The 21,372-nt window shown below is 52.0% G+C and overlaps 1 protein-coding gene across 1 annotated transcript; it reads left to right on the forward strand.

Annotated features, from left to right (window-relative positions):
- Positions 1–1,509: 1,509 nt before the first annotated feature.
- IPO9 (importin 9) lies at positions 1,510–21,344 on the forward strand. Its single transcript, XM_075613911.1, has 24 exons — positions 1,510–1,763; positions 5,422–5,483; positions 5,573–5,659; positions 5,773–5,974; positions 7,542–7,630; positions 7,832–7,918; positions 10,551–10,670; positions 11,415–11,515; positions 11,812–11,870; positions 12,293–12,441; positions 12,987–13,085; positions 15,260–15,366; positions 15,656–15,795; positions 15,981–16,140; positions 16,225–16,451; positions 16,607–16,755; positions 16,938–17,066; positions 17,397–17,672; positions 17,895–18,061; positions 18,252–18,385; positions 18,706–18,831; positions 19,088–19,177; positions 19,559–19,635; positions 19,895–21,344. Exons 1-24 carry the CDS (start codon positions 1,610–1,612, stop codon positions 20,003–20,005), a joined length of 3,102 nt encoding a protein of 1,033 aa, XP_075470026.1. The 5' UTR covers positions 1,510–1,609; the 3' UTR covers positions 20,006–21,344.
- Positions 21,345–21,372: the final 28 nt, after the last annotated feature.

Genomic DNA, 21,372 nt, shown 5'->3' on the forward strand with positions numbered 1-21,372 from the left:
AATTTGCTGGGACGTTCATTCCTGGGAAGATTGGCAACTGTATTGAATGTTTTCCACTTTTGAATAATCTTTCTCACTGTAGAATGATGGACTTTAAATTGTTTGGAAATGGCCTTATAACCCTTCCCAAACTGATGGGCAGCAACAATTGCTTCTCTAAGATCATTGCTGATGTATTTCCTCCTTGGCATTGTGATAGAGAAGTGGGAAGGAACAAGCGCAAAAGTACTGTGAGCTAAAAAGGATACGTTATAGTTCCAATGTATAAAGATTCCCTTGATGGGTGCCGCACCGGATAACAAGTGGGTTAGTTCTGGGCCACTTGAGTAGTTGAAGGGGAAGGTTCCAAATGCGCACAATCTCATCAGAATTGGAAATATATAGAGAGAAGAGACACACAATAGTGTAATACTGTAGATAGCAGTTTGAGCAGAGAAAGTATCGCACTCACATTTGATGACGGTGTAATATGTCATGTGTTGTTGTTCATCTGAGGTTGTATTTACCTCATTTTAAGACCTGCTACGGAACAGATGATTGCTATTATGTCCTGATCTGTAAAACCATCGAATTCAAAGAGGGTGTACTTTCTTTTTCACACAACTGTACTTTTGCTGCCAGTGCAGCAACTCGCCACCAAGAAATAATAATGGAGAAGGCTGGTTTACTTGTGGAGTCTGAGACAAATGGAGCCGTCACTGCTGCCTTTCCCAGTACTGTACAAGACTTTAAGCGCGCGCAAACACAAGTGATGGGAAGCTCTATCTTGTTAGAGATGCTACAGTTTCTTGAGATTCCTCAGGAAAAGATTCCTGGCTTCTGTCTCTCATGGAATATTGCAACTCTGCCTTTTATTGCTTCCTGATAGGAGAAATAGCTGGGGAATCTCAGGTATGCCGTGTGGCTGGTACAGAGACTAGTTACTTTCTATGTAAATACAAACCACAGACTATTGTAATATATAGATGGACCCCACTATCAACATATGCATGCAGGGGAGGAGAGTTGGGTTAATTAATCAGTGATACGGAGATGTGTGTGTGAAACGTTTATGTGTAGTATTTTATTACAATAAAGCCTTCTCTTCAACCTTTTTGCTGCCAGAGAGGCTTGTGATGCATTGAACAGCACCGTATATAGACAACTATACCTGTTACCTCCCACTGATTTGGAGTTGCTCTGATGTGGTGTCAGTGTCACTGATAAATCAGCGCTCCCACAGACACCCAGTGTCACTGATAAAAACGTGACATTTTCCATATAAATCACACTATTGTGCACCGAGATCTACAAATCTCACTGATTCTATCACTTGTAGGTTTGATATGTTTTGTGTAACGTACAGTGAAACTTAATATACAAAGAAGCACCACGTGTTCTCACTGTCATCTAATAAAGTTAGCTGAAATAAAAAAAAAAAAAGGCCACCCAACTCTTGAGCGTTTCAACGAAGACTCCTCCCCGTATCGCGGGAGCTGCGTATGCGTGTACCCGCCCCCTACGTGCGTGTACCCGCCCCCTACGTGCGTGGTGTTGGCGCGCACCGTGTCTGCTACCGGCTTCTGTCAGTCGCTCTGGCCGCTGCGCGGCTCTGTGTCCTCCCGGTGTGATGGCGCAGACACCGCAGGCGGGCCCGGGGCTTCCCGGGGTTCAGGCAGGGTTGAAGGAAGCGCTGCTAGACACACTGAGTGGAATCCTGTCCCCGGGACACGAGGTACGGGCGGCCGCCGAGGAGCAGCTGAAAGTGCTGGAGGTGACCGAGGGTGAGTGACCAGGGAGACATACAGTAGGGCAGTGTTTCCCAACTCCAGTCCTCAGGGAACCCCGTCAGGTCTTAAGGATATCCCCGCTTCAGCACAGGTGGGTCAATCAGCGGCTCAGTCATTTTGACTGAGCTCCCTGTGCTGGAGCAGGGATATCCTTAAGACCTGACCTGTTGGGGGTCCCTGAGGACTGGAGTTGGGAAACACTGCAGTGTGGTAACAGCGTGACGAGATAGGTGCTTGTACAGTATATAGATCTGTGTGTGTATGAGGGGGATATATACACATACAGACACACACTCATACACTTAGTGTTATGCCCTCCTTCCACTTTGTTTAGCCCACCTCACATTACAGCCCGTGGTACCCCCGTCTTCCCCTTCTTCCGGTACACCCCCCCCCCCGTCTTCCCCTTCTTCCGGTACACCCCCCGCCCCCGTCTTCCCCTTCTTGCGGTACCCCATCTTCCCTTCTTGCGGTACCCCCCCGTCTTCCCCTTCTTGCGGTACCCCCCCGTCTTCCCCTTCTTGCGGTACCCCCCCGTCTTCCCCTTCTTGCGGTACCCCCGTCTTCCCCTTCTTGCGGTACCCCCCCGACCCCCCCCGTCTTCCCCTTCTTGCGGTACCCCCCTCCCCCCCGTCTTCCCCTTCTTGCGGTACCCCCCCCCCCCCCCGTCTTCCCCTTCTTGCGGTACCCCCCTCCCCCGTATTCCCCTTCTTGCGGTACCCCCCTCCCCCGTCTTCCCCTTCTTGCGGTACCCCCCCCGTCTTCCCCTTCTTGCGGTACCCCCCGTCTTCCCCTTCTTGCGGTACCCCCCCTCCCCCGTATTCCCCTTCTTGCGGTACCCCCCTCCCCCGTCTTTCCCTTCTTGCGGTACCCCCCTCCCCGTCTTCCCCTTCTTGCGGTACCCCCCTCCCCCGTCTTCCCCTTCTTGCGGTACCCCCCTCCCCCGTCTTCCCCTTCTTGAGGTACCCCCCTCCCCCGTCTTCCCCTTCTTGCGGTACGCCCCTCCCCCGTCTTCCCTTTTTTGCGGTACGCCCCTCCCCCGTCTTCCCCTTCTTGCGGTACGCCCCTCCCCCGTCTTCCCCTTCTTGCGGTACCCCCCTCCCCCGTCTTCCCCTTCTTGCGGTACACCCCCCCCCCCGTCTTCCTATTCTTGCGGTACCCCCCCCTGTCTTCCCCTTCTTGCGGTACCCCCCTCCCCGTATTCCACTTCTTGCGGTACCCCCCTCCCCCGTCTTCCCCTTCTTGCGGTACCCCCCTCCCCCCGTCTTCCCCTTCTTGCGGTACGCCCCTCCCCCGTCTTCCCCTTTTTGCGGTACCCCCCCCCCCCGTCTTCCCCTTCTTGCGGTACCCCCCTCCCGTCTTCCCCTTCTTGCGGTACACTCCCCCGTCTTCCCCTTCTTGCGGTACACCTCCCCCGTCTTCCCCTTCTTGCGGTACACCCCCCCCCCCGTCTTCCCCTTCTTGCGGTACACCCCCCCCCCCCCCCCCGTCTTCCCATTCTTGCGGTACCCCCCCCTGTCTTCCCCTTCTTGCGGTACCCCCCCTCCCCGTATTCCACTTCTTGCGGTACCCCCCTCCCCCGTCTTCCCCTTCTTGCGGTACCCCCCTCCCCCCGTCTTCCCCTTCTTGCGGTACGCCCCTCCCCCGTCTTCCCCTTTTTGCGGTACCCCCCCCCCCCCGTCTTCCCCTTCTTGCGGTACCCCCCTCCCCCGTATTCCCCTTCTTGCGGTACCCCCCTCCCCCGTCTTCCCCTTCTTGCGGTACCCCCCTCCCCCGTCTTCCCCTTCTTGCGGTACCCCCCTCCCCCGTCTTCCCCTTCTTGCGGTACCCCCCCTCCCCCGTCTTCCCCTTCTTGCGGTACGCCCCTCCCCCGTCTTCCCCTTTTTGCGGTACGCCCCTCCCCCGTCTTCCCCTTCTTGCGGTACGCCCCTCCCCCGTCTTCCCCTTCTTGCGGTACCCCCCTCCCCCGTCTTCCCCTTCTTGCGGTACCCCCCTCCCCCGTCTTCCCCTTCTTGCGGTACGCCCCTCCCCCGTCTTCCCCTTCTTGCGGTACGCCCCTCCCGTCTTCCCCTTCTTGCGGTACGCCCCTCCCGTCTTCCCCTTCTTGCGGTACACCCCTCCCGTCTTCCCCTTCTTGCGGTACACCCCTCCCGTCTTCCCCTTCTTGCGGTACACCCCTCCCGTCTTCCCCTTCTTGCGGTACACCCCTCCCGTCTTCCCCTTCTTGCGGTACACCCCTCCCGTCTTCCCCTTCTTGCGGTACACCCCTCCCGTCTTCCCCTTCTTGCGGTACACCCCTCCCGTCTTCCCCTTCTTGCGGTACACCCCTCCCGTCTTCCCCTTCTTGCGGTACACTCCCCCGTCTTCCCCTTCTTGCGGTACACCTCCCCCGTCTTCCCCTTCTTGCGGTACACCCCCCCCCCCCCGTCTTCCCCTTTTTGCGGTACACCCCCCCCCCCCCCACCCGTCTTCCCCTTCTTGCGGTACACCCTCCCCCCCCACCCGTCTTCCCCTTCTTGCGGTACACCCTCCCCCCCCACCCGTCTTCCCCTTCTTGCGGTACACCCTCCCCCCCCCCCCCACCCGTCTTTCCCTTCTTGCGGTACACCCTCCCCCCCCCCACCCGTCTTCCCCTTCTTGCGGTACACCCTCCCCCCCCCACCCGTCTTCCCCTTCTTGCGGTACACCCTCCCCCCCCCACCCGTCTTCCCCTTCTTGCGGTACACCCTCCCCCCCCCACCCGTCTTCCCCTTCTTGCCACCCCCCCGTCCTTCTCGCCACCCCCCCGTCCTTCTCGCCACCCCCCGTCCTTCTCGCCACCCCCCCGTCCTTCTCGCCACCCCCCCGTCCTTCTCGCCACCCCCCGTCCTTCGCCGCCCCCCACTGTCTTGCAGTACCCCCTCCCCAACCCCCACTGTCTTGCATTACCCCCTCCCCCCCACTGTCTTGCATTACCCCCTCCCCCCCACTGTCTTGCATTACCCCCCCCCACTATCTTGCAGTACCCCCTCCCCCCCACTGTCTTGCAGTACCCCCTCCCCCCCACTGTCTTGCAGTACCCCCTCCCCCCCACTGTCTTGCAGTGCCCCCTCCCCCCCACTGTCTTGCAGTACCCCCTCCCCCCACTGTCTTGCAGTACCCCCTCCCCCCCACTGTCTTGCAGTACCCCCTCCCCCCCACTGTCTTGCAGTACCCCCTCCCCCCCACTGTTTTGCAGTACCCCCCCCACTGTCTTGCAGTACCCCCTCCCCCCCCACTGTCTTGCAGTACCCCCTCCCCCCCACTGTTTTGCAGTACCCCCCCCACTGTCTTGCAGTACCCCCTCCCCCCCCACTGTCTTGCAGTACCCCCTCCCCGTCTTGCAGAACCCCCTCCCCCCGTCTTGCAGAAACCCCTCCCCCCGTCTTGCAGTACCCCCTCCCCCCGTCTTGCAGTACCCCCTCCCCCCGTCTTGCAGTACCCCCTCCCCCCGTCTTGCAGTACCCCCTCCCCCCGTCTTGCAGTACCCCCTCCCCCCGTCTTGCAGTACCCTGCTTTCCTCTTCCCCCCATCTTGAGGTACCCTGCTTTCCTCCCACAGCCTGCCCCCCCCCCCCATCCCTTTTTGTCACATACATCCCTAAACCAACTGCGTTCTCATTCATGTGTTTCAGAGTTCGGGGTTCATTTAGCAGAACTAACCGTGGATCCGCAGGGTGCTCTGGCCATCCGACAGGTGAGAGACAGCGGGAGTATTTGTGGCTTGTGTCTGACAGGCTGGGGCGCCTTTGTCTAAGAGCGGATTCCCTGTGTCTTGTTTTCCAGCTGGCCTCGGTGGTTTTGAAGCAGTACGTGGAGAATCACTGGTGTTCTCACTCAGAGAAGTTCAGATCCCCGGAGACCACAGAAAGGGTGAGTAATCTGACGTAGAGAGATCCCACATCTGAGATCCTCGTGATGTAGGGTAAGGAATCCTCCTGCTACACAACTGTGTGTGCTCATGCTACTGCGTTACTTCCCTCCAGGCCAAAGCAGCGATCCGTCATCTACTCCCTGGGGGGTTGCGTGAGTCGATCAGTAAAGTGCGCTCTAGTGTGGCGTACGCTGTGTCTGCCATCGCACACTGGGACTGGCCTGAGGCCTGGCCACAGCTCTTCAATCTGCTCATGGAGATGCTGGTGAGCGGTGACGTCAGCGCTGTGCACGGAGCTATGAGAGTGCTGACAGGTACCTACCCACCTCCACTCTCCCCCCCAACCTTCTCGCAGCCCCCCATCCTTCTCGCAGCCCCCCCGTCCTTCTCGCCGCCCCCCCGTCCTTCTCGCCCCCCCCCGTCCTTCTCGCCCCCCCCCGTCCTTCTCGCCCCCCCCCCCGTCCTTCTCGCGCCCCCCCCCCCCGTCCTTCTCGCGCCCCCCCGTCCTTCTCGCGTCCCCCCCGTCCTTCTCGCCCCCCCCGTCCTCGCCGCCCCCCTCCTTCTCGCCGCCCCCCGTCTTTCTCGCCCCCCCCCCATCCTTCTGGCCCCCCCCCGTCCTTCTCGCCGCCCCCCGTCCTTCTCGCCGCCCCCCCCCATCCTTCTCGCCGCCCCCCCGTCCTTCTCGCCGCCCCCCCGTCCTTCTCGCCACCCCCCCCGTCCTTCTCGCCACCCCCCCGTCCTTCTCGCCACCCCCCCGTCCTTCTCGCCGCCCCCCCCGTCCTTCTCGCCGCCCCCCCTTCCTTCTCGCCGCCCCCTCCCCCCCGTCCTTCTCGCCGCCCCCCCCCCCCGTCCTTCTCGCCGCCCCCCCGTCCTTCTCGCCGCCCCCCCGTCCTTCTCGCCGCCCCCCCGTCCTTCTCGCCGCCCCCCCCCCGTCCTTCTTGCCGTCCTCGCCGCCCCCCCCGTCCTCGCCGCCCCCGTCCGTCCGTCAGTCTCCCCGTCCGTCCGTCAGTCTCCCCGTCCGTCCGTCAGTCTCCCCGTCCGTCCGTCAGTCTCCCCGTCCGTCCGTCAGTCTCCCCGTCTCCCTCTCCCCGTCTCCCCGTCCCCGTCTCCCCGTCCGTCAGTCTCCCCGTCTCCCCGTCTCCCCGTCCGTCTCCCCGTCTCCCCGTCCGTCAGTCTCCCCGTCTCCCCGTCCGTCAGTCTCCCCGTCCGTCCGTCAGTCTCCCCGTCTCCCCATCCGTCCGTCAGTCTCCCCGTCCGTCCGTCAGTCTCCCCGTCTCCCCGTCCGTCCGTCAGTCTCCCCGTCCGTCCGTCTCCCCGTCCGTCCGTCTCCCCGTCTCCCCGTCCGTCCGTCAGTCTCCCCGTCTCCCCGTCCGTCCGTCAGTCTCCCCGTCCGTCCGTCTCCCCGTCCGTCCGTCAGTCTCCCCGTCTCCCCGTCCGTCCGTCCGTCTCCCCGTCCGTCCGTCAGTCTCCCCGTCTCCCCGTCCGTCTCCCCGTCTCCCCGTCCGTCTCCCCGTCTCCCCGTCTCCCCGTCCGTCTCCCCGTCCGTCTCCCCGTCTCCCCGTCCGTCTCCCCGTCTCCCCGTCCGTCCGTCTCCCCGTCTCCCCGTCCGTCCGTCTCCCCGTCCGTCCGTCTCCCCGTCCGTCCGTCCGTCCGTCTCCCCGTCCGTCCGTCCGTCTCCCCGTCCGTCCGTCTCCCCGTCCGTCCGTCTCCCCGTCCGTCCGTCTCCCCCCCCACCCCCCCTGCTCTCCTCTTCCCCCCCACCCCCCCTGCTCTCCTCTTCCCCGTCCGGCCGTCCTGCTCTTCTCTTCCCCGTCCGGCCCCCCCCAGATCTACATACCGGTGCACGCGCCTCTCCCTCATTCCTCTGCTTGCTCTCCCCAGAGTTCACCCGGGAGGTGACAGACACACAGATGCCTCTGGTAGCCCCTGTCATTCTTCCAGAGATGTACAAAATCTTCACCTTGGCCGAGGTATGTCGTATGTGTGTGTGATGTCTCCCTCCAGGGGAAGGGTAGAGGCATGTAACTTGTAACATGTGAGGTCCCCCACCCCCATCAATAGTGCTTGTATCCATGAGAGTATATACAGTGACAGGGCTCAAGTTGCTGGTGATAGGTTAAGGGCAGCTCAGGGTTCAGAAGTCATGTGTGATATAATGTTTATGTTCTCAGGTGTACGGGATTCGAACTCGATCTCGTGCTGTAGAGATCTTCACCACGTGCGCCCATATGGTCTGTAACATGGAGGAGGTGGAAAAGGTGAGAGGAGCTAGCTTTCAGCAGTACTGCGCCTGAGCGTATACTGCTCATTACAACATGTGCTTGTGTATACATGCAAACGTGTCTGTATTTTACATGTTCCTATATATAGTGTGGTGTCTGGTCACCCTGTTCACTCTGTGTCCTGTATGTATACATCCATACGTGTTGACATACATTTCAAAATCTCTCCCGCTCTATCTACCCCTCTGAGTGTATGTGCATCCTTTCATAAATGGTTTGGGTGCTCCACAAATAAAATGACTTCAAATGTAATGGCCAGTACTCTAAGATCTTAAATGAGTGATTTATTAAGCACAAGTTTATCAACATTTCAGTCTTCAGCAGGGACCTTTCTCAAGCACAGCACTACGTTCTGTTCTGCTCTTAAGAGAAGTCCCTGTTGAGAACCAAAATAATGAGTTTTGGTTAATAAATCTATAAGACCTGAGTGCTGAATATATTCAATGTTGTATGTATGAATGTATGTATGTATGGTATGTATGTATGTATGTGTTTGTGAACCATTTAGAATTTTCACGTATTTCAAAACTAAAATGTTATTGCATCTTAATCTAAGTTCTAATAATAAAGATAACGAACTCTACTTACAAGCTATACAGAGTGGTTATTGCAATCTCTGTGATAGTTCATTACTACTGACACTAACCGGGTCTATGTGCTTTCTAACAATTTAGTAGCAGATAGACAGGCTGTACTACCCATACTTGCCTATATGAGAGACATTCTATCCTAGCTAAGTGGCTGCACCTGTGTCTTTAAACAGCAGACATAGGCAACAATGGGTTAATTATCCACCTAGCTACACCCTGCACATATCATCAAGGGTGATAGCCCACACCTTACACATGAGAATTGGTGTATATTTTATTTTCGCTGCGCTTTTTTTGCTCTGTATTGAGTCTTCTTTACTCTGGTAACCCAGTGTTCCAGTTATTTTAGTTGAGTTATTACTCCGATTTAAAATGTTATTTTAACTCATTCACTTCTCATATCACCTTAGACTTCCTCCAATCAAACACACTGTGATTTGTGTACTTGTTTGAGTGCTCTCCATTGGGGTTCTTTATCTCCCAGTACCTGTTTAATAATAAAGATAACCTGATCAAACAAATGAGACAAAAACATGATACTTTTTCAACATTTATTTATTCCCAAAATATTAAACATTCAATATACATGTGTGAAAAAGTATGTGAACGTACATTCAGTCCCCTTGAGCAACAATAACTTCAACTAAGCGTTTCCTGTAACTTAGGGATGTGCAAAGTTTTTGTCTGCGCTCCCCTGCCTGCTCTCCTCACGCTGCTCGTGCACCCCTGCTTTAACTTCTGGTCGTTCTCTCAGCTATTTTGAGAAATTTTAGCTCATTCCTCCTTACAAAACTGCTTCAACTCAGCAACATTTGAGGGCTTCCTCGTATGGACTTAGGTCCGGACTTTGATTAGGCCATTCTAAAACACAGAATTTCTTCTTCTACTGCCATTCTTTTGTTTAGATCTGCTTCTATGTTTAGTATCATTGTCTTGCTGCATGACTCGCTTCAGCTCACAGACGGATGGGCTGACATGCTCCTCCAGAATCTTCTGATACAATGCAGAATTCATGGTTGTCAATGATGGCAAGCCGTCCAGGTCCTGCGGCAGCAAAGCAGCCCCGAACCATCACACTCCCACCCCTATGTTTGACAGTTGGGATGAGGTTCTTCTGTTCGAACGCAGTGTTTGGTTTTCGACAAACACAACGTTTCTCAAAAAGTTCTACCTTTTTGATTCGTCTGTCCAGAGAACATTGTTCCAGAAGTCTTGTGGATTATCTATGTGCTCTTTGGCAAACTTCAGACGGCAGCAATGTTCTTTTTAGAGAGTAGTGGTTTCCTCCTGGCTATCCTTCCATGGACACCGTTCTTGTTCAATTTTTTTCTGATGGTTGAGTCATGAACACTCACATTAGCCAAGGCGAGAGTGGCCTGCAGATCCTTGGGTTTCTTTGTGACTTCCTGGATGATTTGCCAGTTTGTTTTTGGAAAGATTGGTAGGACGACCACTCCTGGGTAGGGTGACGGTGGTCTTGAACTTTCTACATTTGTCTGACAGTGGATTGGTGGAGCCCCAAATCCTTATGGTTTTCTAACCCTTTCAAGACTGACCATCAATAACGGCTTTTCTTAGGTCCTCAGAGCTTTATTTTGATTGTGACATGACGTGTTTCCACACACCTGTATGGTAAAGACCAAACTCACAAGGTTTCTGATCTTTATATCAGGTAGCGCCTCCCAAACTCGCCCCTGAAGATCAACCTAATTGTTTAAACACCCAATTCTAATTATCCTCTTTAAATTAGCTGATAAAACCAGGGTTTCACTTTTTCACATATCTTGACCCTTAATTACTCATTGTTTGTCTAATAATTCATACATCATTTTGTTTCAAAAGATATGACATTTGGTTAATATAAATCCTAATGGATATTTAAGAAAATAAATGCTTTTGATTGAAAAAAGTTATCATGGAAAAGCTATGGAATTTCTGTAATTATGATTGGCGTTCACAAACTTTTTTCGTGTGTATGATATGTGTATGTATATATGATCCCTGTACCTGCCCTGCAGGGTGCTGCTCGTGCTCTGATCTTCCCTGTGGTGCAGCAGTTCACAGAGGCATTTGTCCAGGCCTTGCAGATGCTGGACGGCCCCACGTCTGACAGCGGGCTAAAGATGGAGGTGTTAAAGGTACAGTCGGTGTCTGTGCCATGTGTTTTGGATTTGGCACAGGCGCTCTGTGAGTAGGGTGAAAGGGGAGCAGTTACAGCTCCCAACATCTCTGCCATTTTTCTCCTGTAAGAGTGGGGATCAGTAGGTAAGCTGTGACTGGGGAACCCTTATCACTTGAGAGGCGAGGGTACCGTGTAACACGTGTGCATCAGACTAACTCGCCAGTGGGATGTTCTTGGCAACCAATTTCCCATTACTAGTCGCTAATCCAAATAGGCAATGTGATTTAAAAGGCTCAATTAAAAATAGGTTTTTGTTTGGGTATAAAAAGCCGTTTTTACTGCACTAAAAAGCACAGGGCAACAGTGAGATGGCAGACCCTTTACAAAGAAATTAATGAAAACAATTACTTTTATATTGTTTATCACAATGTCATATTAGTCATTCATATTAAACACTCAATCAATACTTTTTTTTTTTCCCCAGTAGTTCACTCCTGGTACACTCCATGTCTCTCAGATTTAACCATACTGTACTATACTACAGATCCCGACCGTGAGCCACCGGCCACCCATCCCTGTATCAGCCTTATCTTAACTGTTTTCACATTCCAAAGTTCTACTGAAGCTCATCAATACAAAGTGAGAGAGACTAACCGTATAAGAGGTGTCGGCTCTCTTGCAACCAGAACTAGCTAATGACTATCCACAAGAATATCTATTTACATTTTTGCACACCTTTCACACCTCCTTGGTCTCACAGGCGGTGACGGCTCTGGTGAAGAATTTCCCCAAGCACATGGTGTCTTCGATGCAGCAAATCCTGCCCATCGTATGGAACACGCTGACTGAGAGCGCTGCATTATATCCTTTCTGATTCTTCTTTTCTAGGGCAGGGTTCTGAATCCCCCTCCTCCAATGGGAGGCCTCTGAGCATCTATGCCCCAAAGCAGGGCCTCAGTAAGCTTTCGATGTTGGGGAATTGTGATCTTTTGAGCGGAAGATCATTTTAATGTAGGGTAGTTGCTGTGTGGTCAAGCTGACGTTTGCCACTATGCCTTCTGGTGGTTGTTCCCAGTCGGTTTGTCCCGTACACATGGGATTTAAGTGTATTTTACTTTTCTGCTGTTTTTGAAAAGATTTTTCTTAGCCCCCCGCACTTACGTGAGGACAGAAGTAAATGACACAGAGGATGTGGAGGATCCTGTGGATTCAGACGGTGAGATTTTTTTTGATCCCGGGACAGATTTAACATGTGAATCAGCCGAGTCGCTCGTGGATCCGTCCTCCACTGCTCATGTTGATGTGGATTTAACAAGCATCCCTTCAGTTCATGTTTCTGCTGCTTTCCATTACTGTTATTAGGGTTACTGAATCATCTGCCCAATTTATGGATATGTCCATCCAATCACATGCACACATACGATAAGTGAATCCACATGTCGGCTTAGGAATTCATAGATTATTGATAAAATATTGCTATAGTGATATTTAAAATGACTGTAGAATGTACAGTATGTGAATAGATAGTATGAGTATAATATTATCTATGTTTCTGTTCCTTTATATCCGTGTTTTCCATGTAATAAATACATATGTAGTTTTTGCTACTTATTACATTTCTAATTTTTCCCTTTTCAGGAGAGGTTTTAGGTTTTGAGAACCTGGTGTTCGGTATCTTCGAGTTCGTGCACACCTTGCTGGAAAACAAGTTTAAAAGCACCGTTAAAAAAGCACTTCCCGAGCTGATCTATTACATCATCCTGTACATGCAGATCACGGAGGAGCAGGTGAGAACCTCCCTGAGCTGCGCTAATCCAGGATCCTGTTTATGGATAGTAGGTGTTCCCCCAGTAATCGAGAGGCAAAGACATTCGAGCCTTTACCCCCTTTGCCCTCCTCCTCCCACTCCCCCATTCTCCAACGTATCCCTCCAATGTAACAGTGTAATTATGCTGTATACAGCTGTGCATGTGTATATAATACAGGGGCAGAGTTACAAAGCTGGCATGATAGAGCAAAACTGTGACAGGTGGAGTCGGGTATATAAAATAAAATGGGACCGTTGGGAATGTTAAGATACCTTGAACATGCTCAGTCACCCACAGCAGTGTGAGAGGCAAGGGCAGAGAGCTTGTACATGTGTAGTAAAGGGTACGCGCAAGGGCAATCGGGATGTATACACCTGTAAGAAGTGTCATGGTGGAGCTGTTTATATAGTGTAGCGCTATTCGCATCGATCCTATGTTCCCAGGAGCCTGTACTGCAACTTTGCACTGGAGACAGCGGGAGATGAGACTGAGTTGTAATGTCCGTTCCCTGCTGTTTCCATCAGATTAAGGTCTGGACGGCAAATCCCCAGCAGTTTGTGGAGGATGAAGATGATGATACCTTTTCATACACTGTCCGTATCGCTGCACAGGACCTTCTGCTGGTGAGTGAGCGACCCCAGGTCCTCTGCTCTGGGAGTGTAGAATGGGGAGAAAGGGGGGGGGGAGGAGGGTTGGGACCTCTATCCTCTGCCTGGGGGGGGGTGAAATGTTGCCCTGGGGGGGGGGGGGGAGAAGAGGGGGATGGAAGGGAAGAACTGGGATGAGCTTAATCCTTTACTTTGGGTGGGATGGACAGGAAGCGCTGTGAACCCTGACATTCATTACTTGGTGTGTGAGAGCCTGGGGTATAGAAACGGGAGCAGTTTGGGGAAGAGCGGTGTTCACACAGTGTTGAGGCGCAGAAAAAAAAATGGTCCTCTGGCTCATGGACATCTGTGGGACAGACTGGTAAGGCATAGAAAGGTTGCAGTATGTTGAGATTCCGCGCCACACCTATTGATGTTTCTTTTAACACTGAGGGTATATTTGAGGTGTGTGAGCTACTTCCTGCAGATATCAGGGTCACCATGTGTCAAGGGAGACAAGGTTATTTACACTTTTTTTTACCAGGATCATTCATTGAGCAAAACAAGCTAATGAAATAAATTGTAGTTTGTTCGCATAAATTCGCTTACACATAATGATACACAAAATACAGACAAAAAGACACACTTACTTTGGGACTGGGGTTGAAAACGAAACTTTCCTAGGTGCAGGGAACTCTATAGAGGAAAGGGAGTGGTGATAGGGAGTGATCAATTAAAGGCCATACCAATTAACAAATAAAATAATCTATAATTATAATAAGTGGGTGCAAACTGAACTGAAAGTGAATCGGCGAAATAGTGAGCACACAAGACAGTGTGCTCAAAGAAAAATTCACTTAAATGCACACCACTGACAATTAAGATGTAACTTTTAATAATATTACTTAAAACATATATTACCAATTGTAAGTGTAACAGTAATTAAAAAAATCAAGCTAACAATGAGACGAAATACCAATAATCCCTTTTTAATAATAAACACTGTGACACAGTGCAGTACTTGTCAAGTGATAGGGATTAAATGGTTAAACTCAGCGTTGATGGTAATACCCAATGGGGAAATAGATGCAAAGCTCAATAATGCACCTATAAATAATACATTATCTAAAGACCGTAGTTAATACTAGCTTCAGGTCTAATAAGGTGCAGCCGATTACATCATTATACCATAAAAAACTCTCTAAACCCGAAAGGGGAGGTATGTGTAACTGGAGCAGTGCACTACCTTAGGGAAAGTGTATATACATAGTGTGTGTGGTTAAAAAAATGCTATTCTCACCTCTGGTATCCTCCTCCTGCTTTGAACTCCCATGTCCAGCAGACTTAGCGGCGCCTAGGGGTTTGCTCGGGCTGCCTGTTTGTACATTGGTTCCGAATGTAAAAACACATTACATTTAATAAAGTCTATTTTAATACATTAGGGTAAGTTTGTAAAATACTTCTGAGTCTCTGGGTACAGGGAACAGAAGAAGAAAGATGTACTTTTATTTCTACCTGCCTTATTCCCACACACTATATTTTGCACTCAGTCTGGACTCTCCAAATTCGCCTTCAACCTTCTATACGGTTGGGGCACCCACAAACCCTACATTGGTTGTGGGTCACCTTGGCACTAGCTGTGGTACCCCCCTTAACCAAGGGATTCCCTCAGCTGCAGGGATATCTATTCATCCCTGTGCCTCATTCGTCTTTCTGGGCTGTGCTGAAGCAGGGTACCCTTGTGATGAGTCGCGCTTGCGTTTTCAAGGGGAGACATTGCCAGGACAATGTGCATACATGTGTCTGAGAATCGAGCATGATTCCCGGGTATATTTGTGGGGGAACAGACAACTCCGGACCCCAACCTCCTAGGTACATTATGTTAACGGATCCTCCACAAACCCCCCTCGAAACACCCACCCTAGCAATCCCTGCTTGCTGGCATGGTAGAATGTTACTGGGCCCAAGAGCTAACTCTCTTGGACCCTTATACACGGATCAGGGGTAACCAAAACGGGTTTAACCTTTTATTTGATGGCTGGTAACCCCCTATCGTCACACCATGATGTGATTCCTCCCTTGGGGACGTACACAGGGGACGAGCTCCACATTGTTTGTCTGGGTCTGATGCCTGTGTGCTCTCGCCCTCTGCCCCCTTCGACCTGTTTCACCTCTACCTTCCTCTCTTCCTCTCGCCATCTGGTCTCCAGGCCGTGTCTAGTGAGTTCCAGAATGAAAGCGCGACAGCACTGGCTGCTGCTGCCACGCGTCACCTGCAGGAGGCAGAGCAGAACAAGAGCCAGGGAGCAGAACACTGGTAAATACAGACATGGGTGTTCTGATAAACGTACACTTACCATTCATACCGGGTCCTGATTATGGATAGAATGTGAACCCCAGTAATTAGGGGCTTTACCCCCTCTGCCCAACCCCCATTCTCCAAAGTGTCCCTATATAGAGTGTAATTGTGCTGTATACAGCTATGTATGTGTATATAACTGTCTGTGCACATGTGTATACAAATGGATGATACATGAGGCTTGTGTGTGTGTGTGTGTGTGTGTGTGTATATATGTGTGTATATAACCGACTGTCTCTGTTTACAGGTGGAAGATACATGAGGCCTGCATGTTGGCTCTGGGTTCAGTGAAGTCCGTGCTCACAGATGGTGTGCAGAGCGGACGGGTTCAGTTTGATATGCACGGGTTCCTGACCAGCGTCATCCTGTCCGACCTTAACCTATCAGGTGTGTGCGCTGCGGAGTGGTTGTGTTGAACGGTGGAGTGTATAATGCTGTTATATTAGGGTGTGGTGTACCTGCCATTGTACATAGTGTACAGTGCTGCTGTTCAGGGACGAACTACCCCTTCCTCCTGGATCTCTCACCCTCAAATGTGGGTGTATAACTCTGCCTCTCTTCCCTCCCTCCAGTCTCTCCCTTCCTTCTGGGCCGCTCTCTCTGGGCAGCTAGTCGGTTTACAGCTGCTATGTCCCCGGAGCTGATCCAGCAGTTCCTTCAGGCCACAGTGAGCGGATTACACGATAACCAGCCACCCTCTGTGCGCATCTCTGCCGTCAGGGCCATCTGGGGGTAAGTATGTCTCGGCTCTGCTCCCATTCTCCCTGTCTGCTGCCCTCCGCTCTGTTTCTCCTCACTTCTCACTCTGTGTCTCAGGTACTGCGACCAACTGAAGATCTCGGAAAGCACTCATGTGCTGCAGCCTTTCCTGCCCAGCGTCCTGGATGGCCTCATACACCTGGCTGCTCAGTTCACCTCCGAGGTGCTGAACCTGGTTATGGAGACGCTGTGCATCGTGTGCAGTGTGGACCCCGCTTTCACCACCAGTGCAGAGGCCAAGATCTGCCCCTTCACCATCGCCATCTTCCTCAAGTACAGCAATGGTGCGGCCCAGAAGAGGGCGTGTGGGATGCTCTGGGAGGGGGTGAATTACCCTGCGGGACCATAGGTCCCTTCTGTCTGTGTCGCTTTGTCATCTTGTGGGGGTAGGGACAAGCTGAATCCGTGTGTGACCCATTATTTTCATGGCATCTCTCAGATCCTGTGGTGGCCTCCCTGGCTCAGGACATCTTTAAGGAGCTGGCACAGATAGAGGGGTGCCAGGGCGCTATGCAGATGAGGCTCATACCTACCCTGGTCAGCATCATGCAAGCACCCGCTGACAAGATACCGCCTGGGCTCTGTGCGGTGAGTGGTGGAGGGGAGGAGGAATCGGAGTGCGGGCCAATGGGGCCTTACAAGCAGGGAACCTGAAGAGCTTACATTCTAATTGTTTGGTGCCAAGATCACATGAAGCTGGCACTGGTATCGGGACCCTACGTCTCCCTTTTCTGAGGTTGGTTCTCCTCACTCATGTCCTTCTTTCCCAGACATCCATCGACATTCTGACCACGGTGGTGAGAAACACGAAGCCCCCCCTCTCCGAGTTGCTCATCTTTCAGGGCTTCCCTACTGTGGCCCAGTGCACCCTGCGCACAGATGACAACGCCACAATGCAGGTACCCCAAATATCCTCCAGCCGCCACGCAGATACACTCCAAATGCCCCAGATGACATGCCCATACCCCCTCCCCCAAATACCCTTCGTATATCTACCCAGTTAACGCCACTGTGAAGATTCTGCTCATGGTAAACAGTACACTCTGCAGAAACGTGGGTTCCTCTTTTCTTATCAGATTTCAGTGATAATAAAGGGCAGTGTCCTCCTGGTGTCCATGGGTTATTTTCTGCACAGTAGTGGCGTTTCCCTGTAATACAGTGAGGGTCAGATATATGTTTCTGAGCAGTGCAGGTTCCCACAGGAAATAATGTCTCCTCTCTCTGTGCAGAATGGTGGGGAGTGTCTGCGTGCCTACGTGTCGGTAGCCCTGGAGCAGGTTGCTCAGTGGCGGGATGAGCAGGGGCACAGCGGACTCTGGTATGTGATGCAGGTGGTCAGTCAGCTCTTGGACCCTCGAACGTCCGAATTCACTGCGGCCTTCGTAGGACGTCTCGTGTCCACCCTCATTTCCAAAGCTGGCCGTGAGCTGGGGGAAAACCTGGACCAGATTCTGAGAGCCATTCTCAGCAAGATGCAGCAGGCAGAGACGCTCAGTGTCATGCAGGTGACAGCCGGGGGCAAGTGACATGCTGTGATACTCTGTGTTATGCAGCTCAGTGGGAAGGGGACGCACCGAGACGCTCGGTGTCATGCAGGGGGCAAGTGACATGCTGTGATATGCAGCTCAGTGGGAAAGTGACGCGCCGAGACGCTCGGTGTCATACAGGGAGCAAGTGACTGGGCAGGGGACGGTACTGATGTATGTGGCGGTCTCTCTCTCCATCAGTCCCTGATCATGGTCTTCGCACACCTCGTACACTCACAGTTGGAGCCCCTCCTAGAGTTCCTCTGCAGCCTTCCCGGCCCCACAGGAAAACCAGCCTTGGAGTTTGTAATGTCCGAGTGGATGAGCCGGCAGCACCTGTTCTACGGGCAATACGAGGGCAAAGTCAGGTGAGGTGCCGGGCAGTGGACATCGCATGGGGGGAGAAGACGGTAGTCTGGGTATCACATGGAGAAACGGGCAGAACACTAGTTGGCGGAGCGGGCATCACCAGGGGTGTTGGGCACTGCCAGGAGGCTGGGGAGGAGTGCCAATATTGCGTTTGTGTTTAGTAATCTAGTTCCTCCCTACCCCTCCCAGCTCTGTGGCGCTGTGTAAAATCCTGCAGTTCGGAATCACCGCTGATGACAAAAGGCTGCAGGACATCAAAGTAAAGGGAGAGGAGATCTTCAACATGGAGGAAGGGATCCGCACCAGATCCAAGACGGCCAGAAGTGAGGCACTCACAATGAGGGGGTGCACCAAGTACTGATATATACTGCAGCAAAATAAGGGGGAATACTCAGACTGATCTATACTGCAGCACATGGAGGGGACTACTCAGTACTACTCTATACTGCAGCACAAGAAGATGTGCTCAGTACTGATATACTGCAGCAAAAGGAGGGGAGCCCACGGTACTATTATACTGTAGCACAGGGAGGGAGCACACACAATGACGCTAGGGTAAGGTATACTCCGCACCACTCTACACTGTGCACCGTTGTTATTGCTGTGCCCTGTTCCTCACTGTAACGTTGTTACTCGCGGTCAGATCCGGAGCGCTGGACGTCCATTCCCCTCCTTGTTAAGATCTACAAGCTGATAATTAACGAGCTGTCAAGTGTTATCGAGGCCAACGCTACCCGCCACACAGAGGAGTGGATCCAAGGGGACGGAGGTATGAGTCCTGTCAGAAGAGGACAGTCTGGGTCGCCATGTGGTGGGAGGGAACGTTTCTTATACTTTCACCTTGCAGGTGGAGGGGCCAACTAGTTCGCCCTGTGGTGGGAGACGACATTCACCTTGCTTGGGGGGAGGGGCACTGCAGGGGTGGGATGGGGCACTGCAGGGTGGGGAGAGACTCACTCCGTGGGTTACAGCTCCCTTCTGCCTTTCATTCTGTGGTTTCCCTCTGTGTGGCGTGTTCTCTGCAGATGATGCCAATGACATGTGGGAAGACGAGGAGGAAGATGAAGGTTTGGCAGGGCAGCTGCTGTCGGATATCCTTTCAAGCAATAAATACGGTAAAGACACCTACAGCTCCCTGATAATACACATGAGTGACCTGTGTACAGCACTTTTTGCCTATATACAGAGACCAGTTGCTGCCTTCCACAGTGGATCCGGCTTCCTTCCTACTCCATTTAAATACAGTTGCGTCCTTATTGGGTGTTTTCGACAGTCATATATAACCCTTTCACTGCCAGAACCTTATAATAACATGCAGAGCCATGTAATAATTTAATAACATTCACCGATATTGTAACATTCTTGCCGACATGTTGTAATTCCCTCTCTTACAGATAGTTAAATGTGGCAAAAGTTTCCCTTACTAATCCCTTTTACGTTCTTGTCATAGCCCACACGGTCTGTCATATTCATTGGATGTAACTGTCTCTTGACAGATGATGATTATTATGAAGATGATGAGGAGGACGATCCTGACGTGCTGAAGGATCCTCTGTATCAAATTGACCTGCAGGTGAGGAGTGGGAGGGAGGCGTGAGTGCAGGGGGCAACGTGACATCTGAACCACTCACTAGATCACCTCCATATATCTCCCACTCTGGGCTGTCTTTCTGTCCTATCTCAACTCTGCTCTCTCACTGCTCAGGGTTGTCTCCTTTCTGACCACACACACTCACTCACTCTCTCACTCTCTCATTCTCATACACACACACACTCACTCTCTCATTCTCACACACACACACTCTCACTCAAACTCTCTCTCTCTCTCTCAGACGTACCTGACTGATTACCTGCGGCAGTTTGCTCAGCAGCCGTGCTTCTCTGCGTTCTCTGGTCATCTAAACGACAACGAGCGACGAATCCTCCAATCAATTGGAATCTGACCCCCCCGGTAACATCACACCGCTAAGAAGGGGCCGTCTTGTGACATCACATGGCTAAGGAGGGCCGTACAGTCATCCCACAGCTTGGTGACTCCTGTGAAGGGACCCTTTTGATGTTGCTTAACAACTCATGCAATGGGGCCGTTCTGTGACCTCATACAGTTGTGTTGTCCTATGATGTCACACAATCTCCTCTTCCACTCCATTTCCCCCCCTCCCACCCCCCCCAATCGGTCCCATGATGAACATTCGGGAATTTTGTTAGTTACAAGAGGCGGCTACTCCTGACCTGCTTAAAGTGGCATAGCCTGAGGACCCTTCCCAGGAATTGTTTCATGCTGCAGTATGACGCATGACTGAGTATGACTCCGCTCATCTAAACAAATGCTGTAGACTTGGAAATTGTGGTTGTATAATGATACAGCGCATCTCTGCACTTCCATTCTCCGCGAGAACTTTCTACCCGCATCAATCTCAAAACGAACGCGATGCCTTGTATGATGTGGAGTATCACTACACAGCACAGTATTAGAGGGTTAAGCCAAACCCTGCAGAGCATGGCACTGATCCTATGCCCTGCTTTTGACCGCACACCATTATAAGGCAGGACATTCTCGGCGAAACCCTCATAACAGAACTTCATCCGGTTGCACATGTGGGATCATTTTCAGCACTGCTATATACTGCAGCATGTTTAATGGAAGTGGGAGGGGACTCATTCAAGAAATTGGAGTTCAGAAAAGGGAGGGGAAATTGGTCACCCCTACGATTACACTGAGGAATGAGTGACTCATGGTGTGTTCAGTCACTCACTCTCCAGTGCATGTCCTCTACTGGGAAAGGTTTCTGTGTACACCACCTCCTGAGAATGGGTTCTGCCAGCATACAGTATTATCTGTAAAGGTCATATGAGCAGGAGAAGCACAACCGCTTTTTGCCACTGGGGGCAACGCAAAAATAAACAGATTAAAGGTGCAGTCCCACTTCAGACAACTAATATTGCCTAGCTTGGCTAATTGCTCTAATGTAGAACCCGTGCAGCTGCATTTAGCTACTCGGCAGGATTCCCACGCTGCACTAATCAGGACAGAGATATAAAGCCGGTTTTACAAAGGTCACGTTCAGGAGCCTGTGTTATTTATTCTTCGTGATCAAAGTTTCACACTGAGGAGTGCGGAGAAGAAAGTTCAGGTGGTGTGAAGATATATATCTGTGTGTATGGGGCTGCACCTTTTGCACACACTTGGGAACATTTCATGAATTTTGTTATATTTCTCTTTAAGAAGAGATTCCTGTGAGATCACATTGGGGAAATAAAAGTTCTGAATCACTCGTGTCACACCTGACTCCTAAATACTTGTTCTCTG

The sequence above is a fragment of the Ascaphus truei genome, chromosome 9 (genome assembly GCF_040206685.1).
Source record: "Ascaphus truei isolate aAscTru1 chromosome 9, aAscTru1.hap1, whole genome shotgun sequence".
NCBI classification, from domain to species: Eukaryota; Metazoa; Chordata; class Amphibia; order Anura; family Ascaphidae; genus Ascaphus; species Ascaphus truei.